General features: G+C 31.1%; 1 protein-coding gene across 1 annotated transcript; it reads right to left on the bottom strand.

Moving 5' to 3' along the window:
* Positions 1 to 3,902: 3,902 nt before the first annotated feature.
* Positions 3,903 to 22,890, bottom strand: LOC131845546 (uncharacterized). The gene is made up of 3 exons (XM_059194616.1): positions 22,442 to 22,890; positions 12,244 to 12,419; positions 3,903 to 4,223 (listed from the first exon to the last, which is right to left on the bottom strand). The coding sequence occupies exons 1-3, from the start codon at positions 22,884 to 22,886 to the stop codon at positions 4,029 to 4,031; spliced, it is 816 nt and encodes a 271-aa protein (XP_059050599.1). The 5' UTR covers positions 22,887 to 22,890; the 3' UTR covers positions 3,903 to 4,028.
* Positions 22,891 to 24,903: the final 2,013 nt, after the last annotated feature.

The following is a 24,903-nucleotide window of genomic DNA, read 5'->3' on the forward strand; positions in this document are numbered from 1 at the left end:
GGAGGAAACTCCTCTGAAACCGCACAGTGACCACTTAGGTTCCGGCGTGTGGAGATGAATGTTGAATTCCTTGTCGATGGCGAGCGGTGCGGTGGTAAAAGGTGGCTGTCGGCATTATGTCGAACAATTCCTTAGAACACAGTCCGTTGTATAATCGGTAGAACACAAAGCGAAGCGAAGTCTCGCCTCAACCTCAAGTGAGTCGATACCGCCAGAGAGATTGGGATCATCGACAATTCTCATAGCACGTTTCTGAACCTAGTCAAAAGGCCGAGCTGGTATCCAGGTGCACCCGCCCAAAGATGTGAGCAGTACTCCATGTGTGGCCGAACCTGTGACTTATATCCTGTTATTTCACTTGCCTAGATTGACCTAGCTTAAAATAAGTCAGTTCTTACAAAGCAAGCTACTTGGCGACTAAAATAGGCCAGACAAATATACGCAAACAGGACAGAACAAAGGAGACAACTCCTTTGTTCTAATTAATTCTAATACATCTTTAAGAGAAATACATTAACAGTTTTTCACTAAATCCATATGAAAGTAAATAGGGTACTTGTATGAAAACATAACATAAAAATTACTGTCTGTTTTGCTAATCTATGAAACAGCTGAAATAAAACGATTTTGAGGAGACTTTCATTTGCAGATAGCTTATGTAACAAGCAATATCTTAAGATACTATTATTACAGAAATTTTATTTATTCTGTAAAATAAAGTTAAATTCGTGAATGAAGTAGCCGGTAACAGTTAATATACAATTAACAAAATCGTAATAGACTTTACGACTGTAATCCCATGAAGAGTAGTGTGACCCATCATGATAAATGTAATGCTTGAAATATTCTGAGGAGCAAAACGAATGTACAAATTGACACTAAAAAAATAAGGTCTGTGTAAATTCGAAGTCACGATCCTTGGCGTCTGTAAGTCGGGATACAACTGTTTATAGCTGATCGTTAAAATAAATGAATTAGTTACCACTAATTGAAATGTATTGCTATTCATTGCATTTACACTTAATATAAATATACTCGTAAATTGACATTTACACTGGGGAGTAAAAGGAAAAACAATAAAATTTAATACTTTATATTTATTACACAAAACCATTAAATATGGACATAAAGTCCTTTGTACATTGTGTTTTAATGCCTAAAATAAATAAATTTATTAATAAATTAATAGGTTAAATCTAAGTTATAATTTATAATAAATAACCTTATATTCTATATTTCTCTATATTTTCATATATAAAGCTGAAAAGTTTGTTTAAATGCACTAATTCATGAACCGCCACATCGGAAAGAAATAACTTTAAAATAAATAGTCCAAGGTTGGGGTGGTACTATGATATCTCATATTAGGCTTAAGAAGTCGAAACAAAATTTTTATAGACCGCTTTGTATATTGTATTTTTTGTTATAATGAGACTATAAACAGCAATCAATCTGAAGGTCAACAACCTCATCTGGTGATAAAGAAAAGTGTTTCTAACGTCACATCATCATGTCAGGCCTTAGTACCTCTCAATTTCTAGTACTAGAATGTTATGATTCCTTAACCTGCAGTTTTACTGCATTATCTCACCCTCCAAAGGAAACATGGGTTACAAAATAAGCTACTTGGTGGCTAAAATGAATAAATAGGTACCCACGAAGAAAACAACACTAACACAATCATTGTACATGCTCTGATCAATCAATTAGTCATTTTCATTATTTAGGTTATTTTCAGGTTGCACAGGTCTGTAACTGAGACTTTCTACGTTTTATTACGTATAGGTAAAAACTTTTGTTAACAATATAAATTTCAATTATAAACACTGTTTTTTTCACGATTCTTTAGAATTATAAACATTGTATATATTATCAATATAATATTGTTTAAGAGTCATTCAGTTGACCCGTGACTAAGACATTTAAACCGTGTCAAAATATCGGGAGCTTTTAAATATTATTTTCATAGTAAATAATCTATTTATATAACGTGTACAAATGTACATTTATATTTAATAATAAATCTATTACCTTTTTAGGTTAATTTATATTGAAGAGTAAATGAAAAAATGATTTTAATAATTAAATTTACATATACAGCGAATTAGGCTGATGATGAAGATGATGATGATGAAACATCGACATTTGAAAGATTCAAGCGAATCTCACTTGTCCAGATACATTCAAATGTATACTAAATGTATATCGAATGTGATAATAACTTATATAGAACATATTTTATTGTATTATTTGAAAATTCTTTATATAGTACGAGGAAAATGGCTGCGTTGTTGAAATTTTTAACGTCGGTGAATTTTTACTTCCAAGAAATATTAAATGATTTATATATGTATTTGAGATATTTGAATGTATTAGACATATCGGTGGAAATGAAAAATAATAATCCACTAAACTTAGTACTCTTCCTTCGCAACCTTAATAACATAGTGCTAAGATTCTGATTTGTTTGAATGTTGAGATCATTAAAAATTATATTTGTTCATATTATATTCACTGAATATCTACATCAGAATGGAATACAAATATGTGTATATCTTTATATTTAACACACGTTTTTATAGCTATTTCAGTATTATATTAATAATTTTTGCAATATTTTTTGTCATATTAAGTAAATACATATAAATTGAACTTCATTGAAGAATGATGATGAATTACAATTCCCTGCTTACTAAATGTACAATTTACATGTACAATTTACATTTTAGACCACAGTTAACATACATATTTTACATATTTTAGTCAATGTTTACAGCACTCTGCTAATAATTCATAATTGAAAATACACTCAATATAACTTTAATTCTGTTGAAACTTTTATCGGTAATTTAAAAATCCCTAAGGAATATAAAACTCAAATACCTCTAACAAATTTAATAATCCATAAATGGGTTATAACTGAATTACTGAAATTCTCCTGATATCTATAATGTTATTGAGAATGTACGAAAATAAGGTTTTAGGCGAATTCTACATGGGTACTCACATTACACTAAAACGGATTAACTAAATTAGTTGAGTTATTTAGAAATAAGTAAACTTTAGTAATAAACATTTTTTTTCATTATACCATAAAATTATGATTACATTCCTAAAATTGAGTATAAATAAATAGCCAAAACATTTTAGTCACTAATACAACTAGTTAATGCGATATACACTATTTCTCCGAAAACACTAATCGATTATTAGTTTAGGAGTTTATTTTTATGTAAGCAGATAGTTTCTATGATATATTATTGTAATTTAATTTGGACTATATAGTAAGACATTGATATCATTTGAGTTTCTAGACTTGAGTTTCACAAACCAGGTAAAAACTAAAACAGTAAATATAGGTATATAACTATAACTATTATTAGTGTGTTTCTTACACTAATAATATTTATAGCTTAAAAAATACTTACTATTAGGCAGGCATTATGCTCCATAACCATCCTCAACGTATAATAAATGCATTCAAAAGTGGCTGAGGTCCTTTTGGAAATTATTTTTTTCCGACCTAATAACTTACATAAGTATTAGGTTGGAAAAAATTACTTTCCGAGTGTTTTGTGAAAGTGAAAAGTATTTTCTCTTGCAGGTCATTTTCTTTACAGTTGAGTAAGTAATTCTTACTCAACTGTGCTCAATTAAATTGGTGTTTATTTGGCATTACCCGATTGTACAATATTGTACACATAAACATTCCAAACAATATTTTAGTTTTAACTGAAAAACCGCATGTAAATCAGTTGCGTGGCTTCGAAAAGTGTATACAAAAATTATAAAAACAGAGAGCAAATTTTGTTATACTTAAAAGAAAACTACAGAATCACTCCACCGAATTGAGAAATTGTTACATTATTTAAAAGGTATACTGTTCCACAGTGATATATACTATAAATTGCATTAATAAATACATAAGTCACAAAATTATAAATATCTAGACAAAGCCTCGGCGGGACACTGGGAAGCAGACAAACAGACAGAAAAAATGAGCGTCTTGGTTGTACACTGAAGAGAAGCTACACAGCAGTTCCCGGCGCAGTTATATAGACAGGTGCTTGCGCTGGCCTATGTTTAGGTTGATATGCTCTATTAGATGCCCAGTCTTTCCCATATCCTCCACTAGAAGAATAGGCGTAGTTGTTCCCGTAGTCAGAACTGAAGTCAGAACTGTCACTGCCGCCGAAGTAGGAGTAGTGCGTCATCGGATGATGCTGAAATGAAAATATAAAATTAATGCATCATGATCAATAAACAACTGACAACGTTATAATTTATTTTTCACGTTTTATTGTCTCTATCTACACTCTTATAATAGACAGGCTAACATATATTTATATATATGCAATACCTTTAAATTTCTTTGGAAGCAGGGGATTTTATTTCTTAATCTTTATCTTTCTTTCTTTAATCACAACGTAACATCCATATCAATGTACAAAGATTCCAATTAAATTCACTTATGATGAGTCCTTGTGAAATATAGTACAATATATATAAAGTATACTGATTTCTTGATATATGATAGCGTAGTGGCTTTTGTACTCGTATTGATTGCCGCATGCATTCTCATGTAAAGTGCGAATACTGTAATTACCATATAGTAATTTTAAGTAGCTGTGACGTGGTCGAGTGGAATGAGTAGTCATGCTCAGTAAAATGTCCAGGCATGTGGCGGCGTGGTGGGCCAGGTCATCGGGCTCCCTAAAATATGGTCGAGCGTAGAGAAGGCTCGCTCATTCGTCATACTGACTTTCTATTCTATTCTAACAGATTAACATGGAATTGTGCACCTGAATGCACTATCAGTGTAAACTGGTGGTAAACTATGATAGCTCATCACATCGTGGCGAATTCAGCATGAAGTAATCACCAATTCCAGGGAAAATAGAGCGGTGCTTAACCGCCATACAGGATACGTTGCCAGTAAAATGGCCACTAATTGACAACGACAATCCCATTTCCTCCTCGTTAACGGGTGCTTGCCTGTGGTCAAATTAGATTATGGTTGATAATCAAAATTATTTTGTTTAGTGAAATGCATTAAATAGAATATACCAGTAGTAGTAACTGCATTGACCCTAAATTAAATTAAAATATCATTTGAAAAGAACTGAACAGAGTTTCTTGTTTACTTTTCTGTACTCAAATTATATTTCAAACCGACTCATCGTAACTGTATATAAATGGCATCTTTCTACATTGATATGGATGTTATGATATGATTAAAGAAAGAAAAAGATTGGAAAATGAAATAGCCTGCTTCCAAATAAATTTATGGATATGTCGCTGGACATATATAAATGAACGTTAGCCTGTCATTTATAAAGGTGTAGACAGAGACAATAAAACGTCAAAGGCTCCTATACAAATAGACCTTTCTCACTTCTACTACATTCATAAATATATTCATGTAATTTTGCCGATTACAAACTAATAACTTGGCCTTTATTGAACACGTCCTGTCGACATTCTTTTATTTTGGTATAATGGCGGGTGGTATATGAAAGGAAATATTCATTAAAATCGTTACAGAATAAGTATATAAGTATAATAAGTATATTTTAATATCCGTGCATACAAATTCTTAAACACATAAATTAATTTGTCCTCTGTTTTTTTTTCCATGGCTCATAAAGATCTTACTTACGTTAATATTATGCTATATTAATATAATATAAACGATGAAAGAATGAAAAATATACCGGGTTCCTTAAACAATCATGGGAAACTACAGCTCTCTAAAGTCTCTCAAATTGTAGGTATTTGAGAGACTGTGTCTTTATTATAAATAATTTCTTTCAAATAACCTGCTTTTATTGAAACACTTTAAAACATACATGACTGTATATAAGATATCGTGAAATATCACAATCCGTAGTATATAATATATTATATTATAAATGCGAAAATGGGTCTGTTTGACTTTTTCAATAAACGGCTGACCTGATTTGAATGAAATGAAGTGTGAAGATAGATTTTATCACAAAGATGGACATAGTGTTTTATCTATACACATAAATAAAATTGGAGTATCTGTTTGTAATATTGAAATAACCGTTTTTTCTACATGCATATGAATATAAATACGATACATACACCAAAATAACATTTTTTACAATTTTTCGCTTAATAAAAAAAGTTAAAGCGAGAAATCTAACAGTGATTTCGGTGTTATATTTCTCGCTTTAACTTGGAGCGGAATTATTTTCAGTAACTAAAGTATTTACCTAACGTAACATTTCGTATAGTTGTGGTGGTGAACTAGCCAGAATACTGCGATGTCATAGTCGCTAATTGTCAGTAGTTTCTTTAGTTTTCATCACTAGTTTCTCTAGCTAAAGTTTGGTACAGTTCATAAGCGTCATAAACTGTCGTTAGGAGTTAAATAGAATAAATACTTTATATATCATCAAATAGTTTGTGTTAATATATCATAAACTGTAGAGTTAAATACTTAATATGCAATCAAATAGTTTATGAGAATATGCGACAAACTATTATAATTTGTCGGATACTCATTGATGTCGCTTATCTATTGTCAATTTTGAATATGTATTACTAACTGTAGTCTCGCTTGGAATAATGAGCTTGGATAGCATAAAATATTTATTAATGTAACTAAAAAAAGTTTCATCGTTCTAGCTTCAAAAATGTCGATACTTCTACATAAACTTTCTTCTATCCTTTCAACCTTTTTTTTCGTATTAAAAAGTAAGTCCTTTCTCAGAGATTGATAAAGAAATAATCTATATTTGTGTATCAAATTTAATTTAAATCGGTTCAGTAGTATTGGTGTGTAAGCGCGATAGACAGACTTACTTTCGCATTCATAATATTATATTGGTAAGAATTAATAGTTTCCCGAGATGAGAAATCTTTATTATATTTTTTAGATAAAACAAAACCTATGTCCGTACTCATAATACAATCTATTTTCACGACAAATTACATTAAAATTCTTTCAGAGGTTTAGTTGTGAAATGGTAACAAACAGACAGAAACATTTATAAGATAACGTATACAGATATAGATAAAAGAAAATGTTTTACTATTACACAAATGTTGGATTTATTTCATACACATTTTCCGATACGATACGATGTAGTACTGTAAATAACGATACTATTTTTATTACCTTCACGTAAAAACGATCTTTTTTTATCGTTATGGATTTAAAGTAAGTACTTAATATCCGAATAAACACAGAAATATTGACAATATGATTCGAACAAACGTCGATTCGAAAAATCGAGTTTTATAAGTCACGTGATCAATTTGAAGGTACAAGAACTATTTTATCCTAATTATACGTTTATATATGTAAAATTTTTCTATTTATGAAAAAACGAAGGACCGTAAATATTTTCTGCAGTAATCAAGAACACTCTGCATTAACCGACCGCAACACATTAAGAGGTGAAATTTATAGAGGTTGGTGCCCTCCTTTACCGGTTTTCCTTATTTTGAATTTTGGATTTCCATCTAATGCTACAGGGAAAATAATTGTGCGCAAACAAAAGCCAATACGGTCAGACAATTCATGTGGATTTAAGTACGTATAGTTCAGATTTTGATTGACCTTACCTCTCCTTTACGTAATTATGTTTTAAGGTAAACAAACTGACAGAAATTAGCAGCTATCATTTTTAGATATCAATACCGCGGATATCACGTGACACTCACATTTAAAACTCCTCATACACTGCATACTTGAGATCTAAGGCCCATGCCTACTCTGTATCTTAAACACTGGTAATACAAAGTGCTTGGCGGTAAAAATAGTTAAGTTAGAAGTATTTAGGTAGGCAACTTTTTACAAAGTCTCCTTAGGTGAACCACTATATCTTAAATTTTAATCTATTAAATTTCAATTAAAAATTAAAGTATCAACTTTAGTATCGTTTATTTACGATCACCTTTATGTGTCTTGTTCTTTCATATCTTCTAGAAGAAGACAGTATTAATGAATAAAAATTAAAAAAAAAAAAATATATATATATACTTTACTTTGACGTTTATAATCAATTCAAATTTAATTTGATTATAGAATCATTGACACAGACCTTTTTAATCTCATAAAGAATATTACAAAAACATTATAAAACTTACTGAAACTTAGATCTTATAACTTCCGTAATACATGTAGTATACGACAGCGACGAATAATAAAGTAGTTTGAAAAGTTTATTTCACTCTTATTCACTAGAGCAAAAAATATACAAATATCATTCTAATGTAGGTGTCGGAAACCTTGAATACCTGACGAGGGTAAACATTATAAACCTTGACATAAAATTCAGATTATTCAGTTCTCATGTAAATTACTTTGGACGTATCCGAATTAGAATATTAGTTACTCTTCAAAACAGAACTTTTTGTAAACATAATCTCATTGAAAAAAAATCTAACATCACGATTGTTATACTAGATGGCGTAGTTAAAGTCATTGTCAACTTTCGATGTCGTTAAGAACGGAACACTTGATATGCCCATATTTCATTCATTATACTAAAATGTAACGACACAAGGCGTGGGTGCTTCTCTTGTTTTATTTAAAATTTTAGTTTCATATCGGTTTTTTTCATTACTGGACATTTAGTCAGAAATATAAATTAACATACAAAGATTTTTCGGTGTCCGCTAGATTTTAATATACAGCTTTTAACCAACTTCCAGGCTAAGCTTCAAGTATACAATTTTAATTTAAAATCCTGTTATTTGACATGCCAAGAAGAGAAATTAATTTTCTGTCTGACTTTTCAACAGTTATATTTAGGCATCTATAAAAGATAACCTATGTGTCTCGCTGAAAATAATGCTTTTAATAGGTACAATTAGTCAAGTATATTTATTTCCAATTTATTAAGTACAACAAAAATGTGATCCCAAGCTAAGCGAAGCTTGTTTTATAGGAACTAGTCAACTAATATTATATACTTAGATACATTTTTTGGTAAATGAATACATAATATACATAGAAAATACCCAGATTATTACAAATAGTTATGAATATAATTGTCTGCATCGTGCGTGGTATTGAACCCGCGGACATCGTACTATGTACTAAACTGCTAGACCATCGAGACTGTCTGATAGTATAATAGATTTTTACTATATATGTAGTATAACAACTTTAGCAATCCAGCTGTACACACTTTTGTTGGTCGCGGATTCGAATCCAAATATTCGTAACACAAATCGATTGATAGTATACAGAGACTTGGAGAATTTATATCAGCTGGTATACATTAAACATTTACAGTTTCGACAATACCTACAAATCTATCTGCCTACATACATATAATCACTGTAATCTTAAAAAAGCTATCCGCTTTGATGTGTGTTGTTATCTATAAAAGCTTGCAGGTATTTCAAGTGGCTCTGATAATATTCTTTTACCTCATTGTTTACTGCATAAATATTGATTATTTTGGTGAAATACTTACAAAGTAAAATACTAAATGTAGTGAAACACAAGTTTTCAAGGCGAATACCTACTACGTCATGTACACTACTACACTAGGTAAATATCTACTTCTATACTTATAATAAATCTGTAGAAGGGTCAATTAGGTACTGACATAGTGATGATTAAAATTTTATAACTTATACAATCATTTAAATTGTTGAATTAAAAATGTTACGTAAAAATTATAATAGTTGGGAATTTAATAAAAATACTTAATCTTCTCTTATATGTCATATATATATACAATCAACTTCAAATAAGAGATGGTCCAACTATATTTTAGCACTATAACAGTGCCAGATATTTGGCAAGTATAGATTTATTTAGTTGTTTTAGTCGATAAGGCTATATAAATATATATTACCCAAAGGTTACTGACATAGTGATCTATCAACGCACAGCCCAAACCACTGGACGGATCGGGCTGAAATTTGGCATGCAGGTAGATGTTATGACGTAGGCATCCGCTAAGAAAGAATTTTGATTAATTCTACCTCCAAGGGCATAAATACGGGATGAAAGTTTGTATGAAACTTTGTCAATTTTAAGCCGATTGGGCTGAGACTTTGCATGCATAAAGCTATTATGACGTAGGCATCCCCTAAGAAAGGATTTTGATAAATTCCACCCCTAAGGAGATAAATTAACGCGAGCGAAGCCGCGGGCGAAAGCTAGTGAAATATATTTCCAAAATAACTATCAGGGGGTGATTAGTGATCGATACTGATGCCAAAAATGCAATCGGTAAAATTTTTGTGTAACGAACATACAGACAGTATGTTCATTATAGAAACAAAAGCTACTTGACGGATTTTATCGAAACTTAGTACAATTATTCTTCATATTTCTGGGCAGGTTATAGTATACTTTTCATCAAGTTACGATCAATAGGAGCATAGCAGTGAAGGGAAATGTTAGGAAACGGGAGAAGTTACTCCATTTTTAAGCTTCCGTAGCGTATGCAGCTTTTATAAAGCTACACAGAAATCATGTATTGTTACGCACGTTTGACTTCTCAAACTCTATAGAATGAAAATAATAATATCCTTTAACATTATCCTTTCAAATAAAAAAATATACCTATTTCCTAATAGATTTATAAATAACAGACTAATATAACATAATATAAAATAGTAAAATAATAATACAATATAAACAACCGAATTACTAAAATTATCTCATTTTTGATGATTGTCGAAAAGAAACAAAAGCTTGCAAGATTTCTATGAGTTAAAAGCTGATGCTAATATAAGAGTTTGTTTACGGGAAAATAGCAATTTATCATGGCCTTTCGCCTTTCAAAATCTGCTGTATAATGCTAAGGTATTATCTGTTTTCGCTTCTTCAATAATTACCTGTGCATGAGTGGGACTTTTAATAGACCTGCATAAATTAAAAGACGTTATAAGGAATCTCAGCAGTCATAAGAAAATTGCTGAAACTAATAAATAACTACTTGGATGGCTTCTTTAGAAATACTATTATAATAGCTATGCCCGTGGTTTACCTGCGTGAAATTTATAGATTGAGTTTTATTAAAATCCGTTCAGTAGTTTTGAGTGAAAGTGCGTGCATCCATACTCACAAACTTTTGCATTTATTATATTTATAATAATAAGATATCGCAAACTATTTGTAATCTATTATCAACATCATCATCAACATCAGCGGAGCTGCAATGAAAAATATTGCAAAAGGTGGGGAAATAAAACGCAAACGAAGTTGCGCAGGTCAGCTAGTTGGTGATAACGATAAAAGAAAATTTCCATGTATTTTTTTAGGGTTTTGGGCTATTGGCAGATGCTATGCTATGCTATGAGCTATAGCATTGCAACCTTTTGTGTTCGCCTTGACATTTACTACTTCGTCTGCTTTCTAAGATATAGATTTTAGTGATTGTCTACATCTACTGAATGCTTGTGTGTTTGTTCTTTATGCACAATAAAGAGCTGAGATGATTCTTTTTTATGTGTCTGGAAAGGAAAATAAGGCGCATCACTGTCGGTATTTACATGAACAACATTATCACATTATCTTGTGGCCCCATGGTACCACTCATGAGTTGCCATTCCAGAAAATCATTTCAGCGTCTGTCTATATATCTGTTGGATATAGGGCTTTCCCAATATCTTCACCATGTGCAATCTTCCGCCTTCCGTATCCATCCACTCCCGGCCAACGTCGTGATGTCGTCGTTCTATCGTGTCATCTTCTAGGACATTCCATCGACCCGTAATCTATACTAATATTATAAACACAGAGAGCATACCTCGCTCTGTGTTCGTTACAAAGTGCTGAATTAATTGTAATGAAAACATGGAGATGTCAAGAAAATCGACATCTGATATTTTTATCTCAAAAAGCAAAGGGAAATCGCATATGATGGGTGGTATGAAATATGTATAACGAAAATAAACATAATAAAAATGAACTACCTACCTATTTTGCACACCGTTTAAGTATATACGATACGGTAGATATTTAAATATTTGAGAAGATTGCCGACAAGAAAGTCCCAATAGAAAAATAAATAACATAGCCCAAGTGAAATCCCGTTATAAGTTCGCAAGTATAACACTTTAACTTTGGCAATTATTTCAGAATTTATACAGTTTGTTCTTATATGTATATAATATATAATACGAATTTTTTATATCTTATTTTTGTTACAGAAAGTCAAAGGGTCGCTCGATAAAGATCGGATCATATACTTATTTGATATTAACTCTGTAAAAAAAACAAGTTATAATTAAGTTACGTACCTTACAAGCCTTTAAAGTGTTAAGCAAACTCGGCACCAACAGCGCAGCAGCTAACAGAAGTTTCTTTATCAATAAAACTGATAGCAGAACCGGTATGAGGAGGAACTTCGTCTTCATCGCTGCTAGAAGAGTGAGCAGTGGGATTACGATGGCTAACTTCTTTCTTCTGCCCCGCCCTGTAATGTGAATTTACTTATTATGTTCATTTGTTTTAATATATTCATTTGATTTAAATAACTGGAATGGTAATCACACTTGATGGTAAGTGGCAAGCCTCGTCAGTATACATGAACAGCACCATGGACATCACGTCAACATGTGATATTTTGTTATTCTTAAGGACTAAGAGGTCATGTATTTCAATCGAAACGAAAAACAAAGCAAGTTAAGGACTGAAATAGATGACACAGATGTACCCACGCCTATAAATTCGTACTGTACCTTGGTTTTTCTTCCATTTTCAAATTAACATAATACTATTTAATTGCAGGTTACGGATCACTCGTATTAGTTTGAGTAGTAAATTTTAAAACACTTGTACTTATTAAACTTATTAGAGAGAGTAGAACTTCTTAGCATTCTATGGAATAAGCGTGCGGGTGCCGAATCCATCGTGTGGCAGAGAGGGAAACTCCTAGCAGTTCCGTTCCGTGTAGGTTTAAGGGGCCCCTTTGCCAACATACGTCAATACTCACTTTCAAGCGCTAGTGTATCTCTTCCTGCCCAGCCAAAACTGATAGGTGCCCGCTAATGCAGCTTTAAATACACGTTCTAGTAAAGAACTTACTGTAGTTCTAGATACATACGCCAAAACCTTTTAGAAGATTGTAAAGAGACTTCGCTAATCTACTTCTCGTTTGTATTTCGATTACATACAAATTACGATATAGCCATTTTTCGTTACTTTAATTTTTAATAAAGTATGAATAGTTTACAAATGTAATGCTCTCATTGCACTAGTACTTAGTGCTCTCATTTCTCTGTCACGTTTCATTTATACATCAATTAGTTGCGATACAAACACCTGCTTGAAATAATTTCAAACATTGAATCCCACGATCCGGTCAAAATGCTACCGACACAAATGCATTAGTCCAGGCAGTGATTTGGTTGCAAGTTCAAGACCTCGTGACGATGGTGCAGATCTCTCAAACCGAAGTTCAGGGGACAAAGTACCTTATATTCCGTTACAAATTATAAAGAATGATTACTATTATTCTTTGCGTTTTTTTATTTCATTGTTTTAAACTATTTCTATGATAAATATACTTATAAATGGGAAGTTGATGGCATATGTTACCGTGATTGTAATATTTACGAGCTATCTCTATTTACTGTCTACCTGCTTTATTATTTTCTTTTTTACTAAATATCGTGTATTTAGTAGAATAAGAACAAGAAAGCGGATAGAACAATACTAACAGACATATCTGATGTCTGTTTGTATTGTTTACATCTACTGTAGCTTCCACCTATCGACCTGTGACCTAACATTTATAACAATGTCGAAAAATTACGTTAACATATATAAATTTAAAGAGTAAATAGAAATAACACAATTACAGTTTACATAGATATATATAATATCGATGTAAACTGTAATTGTGTTTAAGGAATAATTTCGTAAGTCTACAGTCTAGTAGTGTTTCACCTGAAAATAATAATGATTTTCCACATCTTTTGTTATAACCATATAGGTATACTATAATATATAGTACACAAGATTTTTTTTATTTGTGTCATGATGTTATGATAGCGTTACATAGTTATTATTAGGAGATCTGGCATCGAAGTTACAGGCACGGCCTAGTTTATTACAAGTACATAATTTAGGCACTAATATTATTAAGCTGACAATTTATCTAAAACCTACGCTACAGTTTGTGAAAATATTATATTTAATCATTTCATCACTATTACGGTTATTATACTCGTAAGAAAAAGTAAAGTGTTCTGCTTATTTTAACATTAATCTTTTATCTTTTTAATATTTTTGGACTTATTATAGTTACACAAACTTATCACGCAAACGTTGTTTTGCCATATAAGTAAAAATGCTATTAAAATTAGGGGCTGGTGATAATAGGGTTGTATATATTTTTTTATGCCATATTATAAAAAATAAAAAAAATTGTCCAGAAATAGATTGCCGATTCTCATACCCACTGAATATGCATATAAAATTTCATAAAAGTCGGTCAACCCGTTTCGGAGGAGTATGGTAACTAACATTGTGACACGAGAATTTTACATATAAGTTCAACCAGGATCAAATAAGAACGAGCCGCTGCATGAAATAAGTGTTTAATTCTTTACTCAACCAAATCAAACAAACCCACAATTCCAATTTAAATAACCTCAATTTATTACCCACTTCGTAGCTAATAGTCCGTGTCATAGACTGCCACAGATATAAGTCAGAGCAACTTTGTAATTATATAATCAATTTTGGAAATCAGTGCAACTGTTGAAATTAATTGATATGGTGCTTTATTACGATTTTACGAGTTATCAAAGGTCAAGTATCAACGTTTGCTATCAAACAAATACTTTGAGTGTTCATTAGTTATGGCCTAGCCGGTAAATCTCTGGATTTATCTCACAGCTTTACTTCCGACAGTCGCGGGTTCGATTCTCGCATTATACAAACGTATGCATTTATGAATATGATTGTTTTATATTATTTATTGCACAGATAATACATTATTAATATAACTTAGCGACAATGTGAGCAACTGTGTGGTGGACTTATAGAAGAAACAACCCTAAACAGTGGCATTGAGTGGGTAATAGTGTAAGAAAAAAAAATCGAAATCTACTTATTTGTATTGATTAGTGTTTTGTACATGTTAAACAGCGATATATGGTAAACTTGTTCGTTTTTCTATTTATGTATATATTATGATAATGTATACAAAACTCGCTTATTAAAGCACTAGACCGAAGCCTGGGCAGCCTAGTTGTATTTGTAGTATAAATACAGATAATAAATGTGTGAATTTTATAAAACAACATTCAAATAATATCTCATTAATAGTCTATACATAAACATAATTCAAATAAGTGCACATTGCATAATGATTTGTAATGAATTTAAATAAAAAAATATATACCATATTACCATATAAATAGGTTTCGTCTTCATTCATATGGAAAAATGGGTAGGTCAGCATTAATATAATAATAATCGTCAGTTATCCCCGAAGTTCATATTTGCAAGGCAAAAATAGAGCATTTCACGAATTACAGCGTCTGTGCTAAAGAAATTTATCGCTGGCCAAACATTATTATTCGAGATGTATTGTCATGTGGTATTATTAAATGACATAAAAACAGTATTATGTGCAGTCTACGAATAATATGAACTTTATTGTTTAACTAACGACCCGCTCCGGCTTCACATGACTACTTCAATTAATTTGCATAATACCGAAATGAATTATACACTTAAACTTTCAAATTTAGATCGAAAATAAAAAAATAAAAATAGACAGAAATAAAAAATATTTGCGCGGAAATAGAATCCGCGACCCTTGCAAACCCACCAGTGTTACGTTTACAATGGTCGTGATTTTATGCATGTATATAAACGTGGGTTATTTATCAAGTTGATAGTTAGAATGTGTACCCTATCAATTATGAGAATTGTCGATGATCCCGATCTCTCTGAGTTGTTGAATGGTTCGAAAGCGAAGTGAAGTCTCACCTCAAACTAAATGTAGTTTGAGGCGAGACTTCGCTTCGTTTTGTGTGTTCTTCCGAATATACGACGGACTGTGTTCTGATGAATTGTTTCACACGATGCCTATGGCTACCTTTTATCATCGCACCGCTCACCCTCGACATTGGAATTCATCCCCACACGCTAGAACCTAAGTAGTCGCGGACCGTACAGTTTCTTCTTTACGCTTTCTCCCGCGTACACCTAGATTGTGGAATAAACTACCTGCCGAGGTTTTCTCACGAGACTACAGCAGTGTTTTTCAAGAAACCCTTCTTGAAAAACACTATTACACTACTAAATATTAAGGTTTCTCAGGCGTCCATAGGCAACGGTAGGCATTTACCATCAGATGAGCCGTATGCTTGTTTACCACCGTAGTTTTATATTATATATAAAATTCACGTGGTACAATGTTTGTTACCATGCTCCTCTGAAACGGTTTGACCGATTTTTATGAAATTTTATATGCATATTCAATAGATCTGAGAATCGGCTACTATTTTTCATACCCCTAAGTGATAAGGGTTGTCCACCGCAAACATTATTTTCTTATTTTATGGGCAAAGTATACCATTACAAATATTGTAAATATGGACATTTAAAAAAAATAATTATTCCCGTTCTCTTCAGCCTTTATTTTTCAAAACCCTTCGAAAAGTATAATTTTTGTTTATTCACCCAGGTATAGTCAGATTCTTAGTAATAATAGTATTAACTAACAACCTATCCGACTACAATAAATAATGACAGGACAATTCATACGGCGCCATCCAGTCCCGAATTAAGATAGCTAAAGCTTGTGTTATGGGTAGTAGATAACTGACACAAATACATAGATATTATTTTTTTCGTAATTACATACATAACAACCAGACCGATACAATCAAAATACAAATATTTGTACCGTGCTAGAATCGAACCCGAGACCAGCGAGCTAAACCGCTAGACCACCAAGGTCGTCATGAAAGTTATATTTCTTTATAATGTATATAAAAACTTTTTTTTTCTTGTATATCCGTCTCGGATGTAGTCGGGACAGGTTGTTAGTTAATATATTTGCCAAGCGTCAAAATTGCAGCGTTACACGTTAATTAAACTGTTCTGACTGGTGTCACACGCAAACTGTTTCAAAGTAAATTTTGCATAATGAACGGGTTTAAACACGCCACGTTACGTTATGTTGATAATAGAGATGGCATTACTACGTCTTAGTATACCTAATGTGCATTGTACAGCAACTGACGGCCTAGGTAGTCTAGTGGTTTACTTGCTTACTTGCTGCGGGTTTAAATTCTCCCAACTATATGATAATAATAATCTCAGGACAATTCACACAGATCCAAGTTAAGCTAGCTAAAGCTTGGGTTACAGGTACTAAATTGCTGATATAAGTACGTAGATTTTTTTTTCGTATATACATACATATTATACATAGAAAAAACCCAGATCGATACAAACAATCATACTCATGAATACAAATGTTTGTGCCGTGCGAGGAATCGAACCCGCGATCATCGGACGTAAAGCGGTGTGCTAGACAGCTAGACCACTGAGATCGTCGAATTTGTATTCCGAAGTTAAGTATGTATTTATAAATCTCTATCAGTTGATCAATATAGAGAATCCTTCTCTATATTGATCAACTGATGAAGCGTTGTACAGAAGAATATTGAGTTAGAATTGAATAGAATGCCTATGTCTTACGACTAGGTGATAAAACGAAGCAGTGAAATTGTAATAAACAAGAATAATACCTTCACTTTCAGAATAAAGACTAAATAAAATCATCATTATTATTACATATTCATGAGTATAATTGTGTATGTATGAGTATGATTGTTTGTATCGGTCTGGGTATTTTCTATGTATAATATGTATGTATTTACGAAAAAAAAATATCTATGTATTTGTATCAGTACCCATAACACAAGCTTTAGCTAGCTTAACTTGGGGCTAGATAGCGCTGTGTCCATTGCCCTGAGATTATATATAAATAATTTATATAAAATCAGTCCAATTACAATTACGTTAATTGAATACAGATATAATATAACTTTTAACATAATATATTTCATAATCATAATTACGATATAATTATATTTGAATCTAAATATTTTGTAACATTATAAAAAAAATATTTTATTTTAAATTTGAATTCTTTTGAGGGTAATTGTCTGATTTGCATAGGTAGTTTATTATATTAAATAACATTCTGGTGTATGCAACCTAATGCCTGCAATGGATTTCAAACGACACCACCATTAATTGTGGTCGCTCCATGCTCTATTTACTACTCTTGTTTATATTGTGGGTTACCACAACGTACTATCACATTAAGAATGCCCTTTTCGAAGGGCTTGTAAACCATAAAACTGTTTATAAATATAATATTCGATAACTCCATTTTATTATTTTGATTACCGTAATGTCGATTTCCGTTTTCGTTGAGTGCATTCTCTTATTATTTTGATTGGTAAGCCCAAATTTTTTTTATACGGTACTTTTATTTGCATAAGTAAAAATAAAAATAAAACTAACTGAAATCGCTTTTTCTTCGGGAATTAGAATTAAGAGACTATTTTGATTTATTTATGCTACGACTCTACATAATTATATGACACCGTATCGTATCATCACCGTACAATAACGTAAGAACTTTATATTATTAGAATTATATTGTGTTATTGAAACAGATTTTTAATAAATATATAGAATTTATTATTCATTAATGCTTTCGTGATTTCATGTCCCAATGTATTCCAATTATAAACTATGTTTTTTCTTTCTACCTTTCAATTGAATAATCATTGCATGAAAGTTAAAAATATACAATCAAATATATAAACGAGAATAATTTATACAGCACCATCCAGCCCAAATCAGAGTTTGTCCTAAATAACTGAATACGTAGAAATATTTAATTGCATTATTTTTATTATGTAAATACGAACATAGTAATACCCAGACCAATAAAAACAATTATCCACATAAAGAAAATGTTTCATGTCGTAAGGAGAACTGATTCAGACTGATTAGAATCATATAAAAAATCGGCTAAGCCTTCATAATAAAATAATCATCGTAATAATAATTAACGGTCTCGGTAGTGTAGCGGTTTAGCACTTCACTGTACTTCAGGTGGTCACAGGTTGGATTTGTATTTATGAGCATGATTGTATGTCGGTCTGAATGTTTTCTATATATATCGTGTATTTAGAAAAAAAAGTATTACAATATATTGTCTTGTACATAACAGAAGCCCAGCTTAAGGGACTAGATAGCATTATGTAAATTGTCCATGGTTATTATTATTACTATTATAAATATACACATGCTATATATTAGTGGTATAGGGGCGTTTTAAATCTAAACCTAATCAGGCAAAATTTTATGCCTCTATTACGTCTTTTTGATTAAATTACTTCAATGTTGCCTGCCAGGCAATAGATTTTGCCCGGTCGTTACACATCCATTCGTAGTCTGGACGTGAACGTTCTTCGCAAGCTATCAAGCTTTATTCGATTTATAGCTTGGTGATACTTGGTTTAGAGGCAAAACACGTACCAAACGGCATTTTTAATGATTGTATTAAGCAAATTGATATCCGTCAAGTAGTTGCAATAGTAAGGTATTAAACAAATTTTATACATATATATATAGTGATGTAAGGATCAAATTACATTGATACAATGTGATTAATAATATCTTAAAAAACTACCCCTTAATGAGTTTTTTTCTTCCTCTTAGCTCTGTTCCAGTTTATGCGGGGTCGGATCTCCGCCAGTCGCCGTCGCACCAGGACAATGCGTAAATTATTATTTTTTCTTTGTAATTTTAAATACGTCATTTACTGTTTTTATTAATTTATATTTAAATAATAGTCTATTTATTAAATACAGTATAATAATATACTATTGTATTGTATATAAATACTGCTACCAATAAACTTGTTTCACAAAAAGAACAACTACTCAGTCAGTTATTGTGTTCCATCTGATATAGTAAAAATATATAAATTTATAATATCGGTGAAAGTTATGAAAAATGTGCTCTAAAACAATGTAACACGACTCGATTTTGTGCGATTCAATAGAAAATTCATGCGGAACGCACCTATTTTTGTAGCGGTGGATAACCCTCCCGTGGCTCTCTCAGTTTCCGGTTCGAATCCTGTGACGCAACAAATATTTATAGGTACAATATTTATCGTGATTATTTGCTTTAAACATTTTTCTTTTGGATTCCCTTCTCCTTTCAGAAGGATCTATAATGGATGCGCCTTTCAGGGATCGGATCTTTTGTTCGAAAACAAGGCAAGCACAATATATTCCATTAGTCGACTGTAACTTGCGAAAAATAATTTCATCCGTATTCATAGACGACAAACGTCTTACAATCGACTTCAGAAATTGAACTGTTTTGACATTTACTTACGAGCTATTTTCATGATTTGTAAGATCTTGACAAACCAGTACAAACTAGTAGATTTTTTTTCCATTTGCATTATAATAAAATAATAAAATCGTGACGAGTCGAAATTTGTCTATTTGTTTGTTTATCTTTTTGTGTGTTAAATTTTCACTTAAAAATTGTTAAAAATTTAGTTTTATAATTATTAAAAAAATATTTAATTACGTAATATAAGGATATAATAATTAATAATTAATTTTGTTTAATACTTTCAATACGATATATAGACTCTATATAATATTTTTTTTTTAATTTACTAATTAATAATAGACGTCTTCATTTAGATATCTTCTTTCTTTTAATCCTAAGAGTATTAAATCTTCAAAATTAGGAAGAAGGAAGTCACGGGCATAACTAGTAATTAATATGGGTTTGTTAGTTAGTAGGATGTTTTATAAATATGGAGCATATACTGTATAAAGAGCAATTCTAATATACATAAAATTTAAATGATAATTTAAATTGTTAAATCGTTTTCCTTTACAAATATATCAATAATATTGTCATTTCTCCATAGATGTGATTGAAATAAAACAATGTTAAATCAGTATCTGAGTCCAGGTATTAGTTATTATTAGATACAAAGACATCCAGACAGATATTATTAAATGATAACATTACAAATACCTCGTATTATTCAGGGAAAACTGTTTTTATATTTGTTATTTGTTTTTATAGATTACGCATGAACGATCATTACCACAGTAACTAACCCTATGCCTACACTCAAGCGTCGAGATTTTTCTAAAAATAACGCTATAAGGTATGGACTTTCATTACCTGTTTTGTCTGAGATAAGTTAGAGGTAAGTTATTAATATATTTGTATCCCAAACCAATATATCTGTGAATGTTTACAAGTATATTTTTATGTTTAGTATAGTTAATTAGTTGTTTAATAATTTTCATTTAATAAAAATATTTTATGATTGACATTAAAGCATAGCTTTTTCTTAAAGTATGTAGATCATCATTACATAGTATAAAATAAAGTCGCTGTCCCTATATATGCTTAAATTTTTAAAATAACGCAACAGATTTTGATGCAGATTTTTTATTGGATTCTAGAGGAACGTTTATATATATAATATATGTACACCCGTGCGAAGCCGGAGCGAGTAGCTAGTACATTATAATAAAACCTCTCTATGACTAGCGCAAGATCACTAAACAATTATTCAGTAAAAGGCAGGTATAATGATACGTGTATATTATATTCCACCAGAAGACAGGGTTGCCAAAGAATACGATGGAAAAAGGACATCAACCTGACTCTGGGACGGTTCTAGAATACGATTTCGGAAGACAGATTTGAGAGGGAATGGAGAGAGCTGGAGGATGCCAATGCCAAAAGGTACACCGAGTTGCGGGACATTTTATAAACCTCATAATGAAAATAAACTTTGGAAAAAAAGGCTATATTATTTATATTTTCTGTCAAAATAGTCAAAAAACACATATAAGAAAATCGGTATCAAAATATTTATAAAAAGAACGAAGGACAAGATGCCTGTAACATTGTCTGCTTTTATATCCCATTTTCAATTCTAGCTATTGATTATCGGTTAAGAAAAGACACTGTTCAGTTTATAATTTATTAAGGCAAGGTTTGCATATTTTAGTTAGATACTTTAAGCGTCATTAGACAAGAATCTTGGAAATAACTTAAAATCAAAAAGAAATAGAATTTTTTATGTTCCACTTTTATCGTGTTGATTTAATTGATTATACTTGGATTGTAATAAAACACAGGGTTTTCGTACGTTATCGGTAGAAGTTTTATGTAACTGGAGTAGCAAATATGATGACCTTAATAATACCATCGCCTAAGGAAATGAACTGCATTACGGATTCCATGTCAACGTGACACCCGTGGAAGACGCATTCTAGACATTGAAGGTGTGGATACAATAAGTGAAATAGAAATGTCCAAGCAGACGACTTTATATAAAGTCTACCTCGGTGTAAAGGTAAAAGTGTACAGTTAATTGCAAAAATATCTTACCATCGTTGATATCTTCCTCCTCCTCAAAAGCACGAGCCTCTTCAGGTAAATTCACTTTCAAACCTTTCACTCTAAAGAAATCTTTAATCAACTTCATAAAATATTTGGCAAGCTCTGACCACTCGGACATGAAACCTTTAGGCTCACTGAGAACAGAATCTTTTTTATCGTCGGTCGTAAATTTTTCTATCATTTCCGAATCTAAAGGTACGAAGCTTATCATATGGTTGGCCTTTATCGTTTCATTTGAGTTAATGTTATCACCGAATAACGTTTTTTGTGCTATTTTCAATGCCTTATATTTTACGCAATTGAGTGCTTCTCCTTTTATGAAGCAGCCATCTTTAACGTAACGTAAATATCCTTCCTCTGTACATCTGATGTTTTGTGTAAAGATTAATATAAGGATAATTTGTATTGAAGAATATATTCTTGATGAAACCATTGCTTGAGTTCTGAAACAAGATTAAAGTAAGTGTAATATATTGTAGGTAGACATTTTATTAGTTATGTAGCAAATAAATCTATATAACGTTGTACTATATGTCTAAGTCCTTTGTCTGCAATTAGATGTGTTACTGAAAGACGTATTTCATTCATCTACCTATACCTAGCTATATATTATTCAGGTAGATAGATAGTTATACTTTTTAATTGATTATTCTGAATGATAAATAAGCTGACGGTCACTGTTGTCCTTATACAAGAACAGTATTACATACATTGTATTGTCATTGGATACTCATAGTACTAATTATGCGTTGTTATTACAGAAGACGAATATGTCATGTCTCCGTTTCAAGTAATTTTATTGCTTTACTAATTCTAATCACCCTTTAATTGGGCACTTTTTAATAAGCTAGATTTTTACTCCAAGGTAAAAATACATATTTCACCAAATAGATAAAAAAGAGGTCAAAAACCTATCCAAGATTTTTTAAAATGTCTGCACGATTATTATTCCATTAACAAAATTACATCGCTAAAGCATAAAAGTTACATGACATTAATCATATAGAGAAAATAAAATTGGGTAATTATATGGACATTTATGTTACTATTTGATTTTTTATTATTGGTTCTTTTTTATAATGGTGGAATCAGTTTGCATTTAATATAATTATTTCAAATACTAAATTGATTTATATTATTATGTTTATAGATTATGTATAATTTCGTCAGTAACAAAATTAAACAAAATAGTATAAATCTATTAAGTAATGAAATGGACTCCACAAAATAACAGCTAATTCGATGAAATATAATTCAAATATGTTAGCAGGTGTTATTGCAAAACATGTATTCACTCTTAGTTATAATCTTAGTGATTATTATTGCCAGAGAGCATGTTTTAATGAAGTTAGTCTGAAACTTAAACAAGTATCTGATTTGGTATCAGGTGCATGAATTAACGGAATAAAATATTATTTCAATACAATAAACATTCATATAATTGTAAATTAATATTTTCGTGTAATGTTTGTGTTATCATATATTAGAGATGTTACTAATTAAGAAAAAAAATTAAAGTACATCTTATAAACGCGGAAGTTTGTGAGTATGGACAGATAGATGCTTTGGTGGATGTTTATTACACTTTCATGCAAAAACTGCGAAACGGATTTTGATGAAACTTTACAGTAAAATAACATATCGGCTACAAATTTTATGTAGGTAAAACTACAGGTACACCTAGTCACATCTATTTAGTTTTAGCGTGAAAGAGTAACAATCATTCTTACATCCATCTATCCAATCACATTCAGAAACTTACACGTTTATAATATTACTAAAAATTTAAGAATTTATGGTATGCCTTGACAGAGCTATGGCGTTATATATTTATGTTAAACATTGCACTAACATTGTTGTAACATTGTATGTATGAATCATATTTAAAGCTGTCAAAAATAAAAGAATTACTATGTTATTATTCTCCAGTGGTGTTCCGACAGCGTATACCGTTAGCGCAGACAGATATATAAATGTATAATTAATTAATTAAAAAAAAATAACGATGGTAAAAGATTTACATTGGATTAATATATCCAATACGTATAATTTTTAACAAGCAAACTTCATAGTAAATTTCAAGAACTTTAGATCACCATTCATCTTTCTGAATATTGTCATAAAGTTTAGACGTAAAATCGTATTAAAACTTCTTACTTATATAGTTAAGTAGATAAGTTTTATACGATACTTATACATATAGTAGTTTCAAATAAACTTCTATCTTCGCTACCTGCATATTCATCGATATACGAGTAACTCTATAAGTTTGGGTCTATCTACAAATACTTTATAAGTAACTTCCAAAAGTTTCAATTCAAAAGGCTTCCAATTGTATTTACATATACATATTACCAGCTGTCGCGGCAAACATTGTTTTGCTATATAAATTAACTAGCTTTTGCCCACGGCTTCGCTCGCGTTAATTTATCCCCTTAGGGGTGGAATTT

This window comes from Achroia grisella, unplaced genomic scaffold (assembly GCF_030625045.1).
Source record: "Achroia grisella isolate CSIRO2021 unplaced genomic scaffold, CSIRO_AGI_Agris_v1 utg474, whole genome shotgun sequence".
Classification (NCBI taxonomy): Eukaryota; Metazoa; Arthropoda; class Insecta; order Lepidoptera; family Pyralidae; genus Achroia; species Achroia grisella.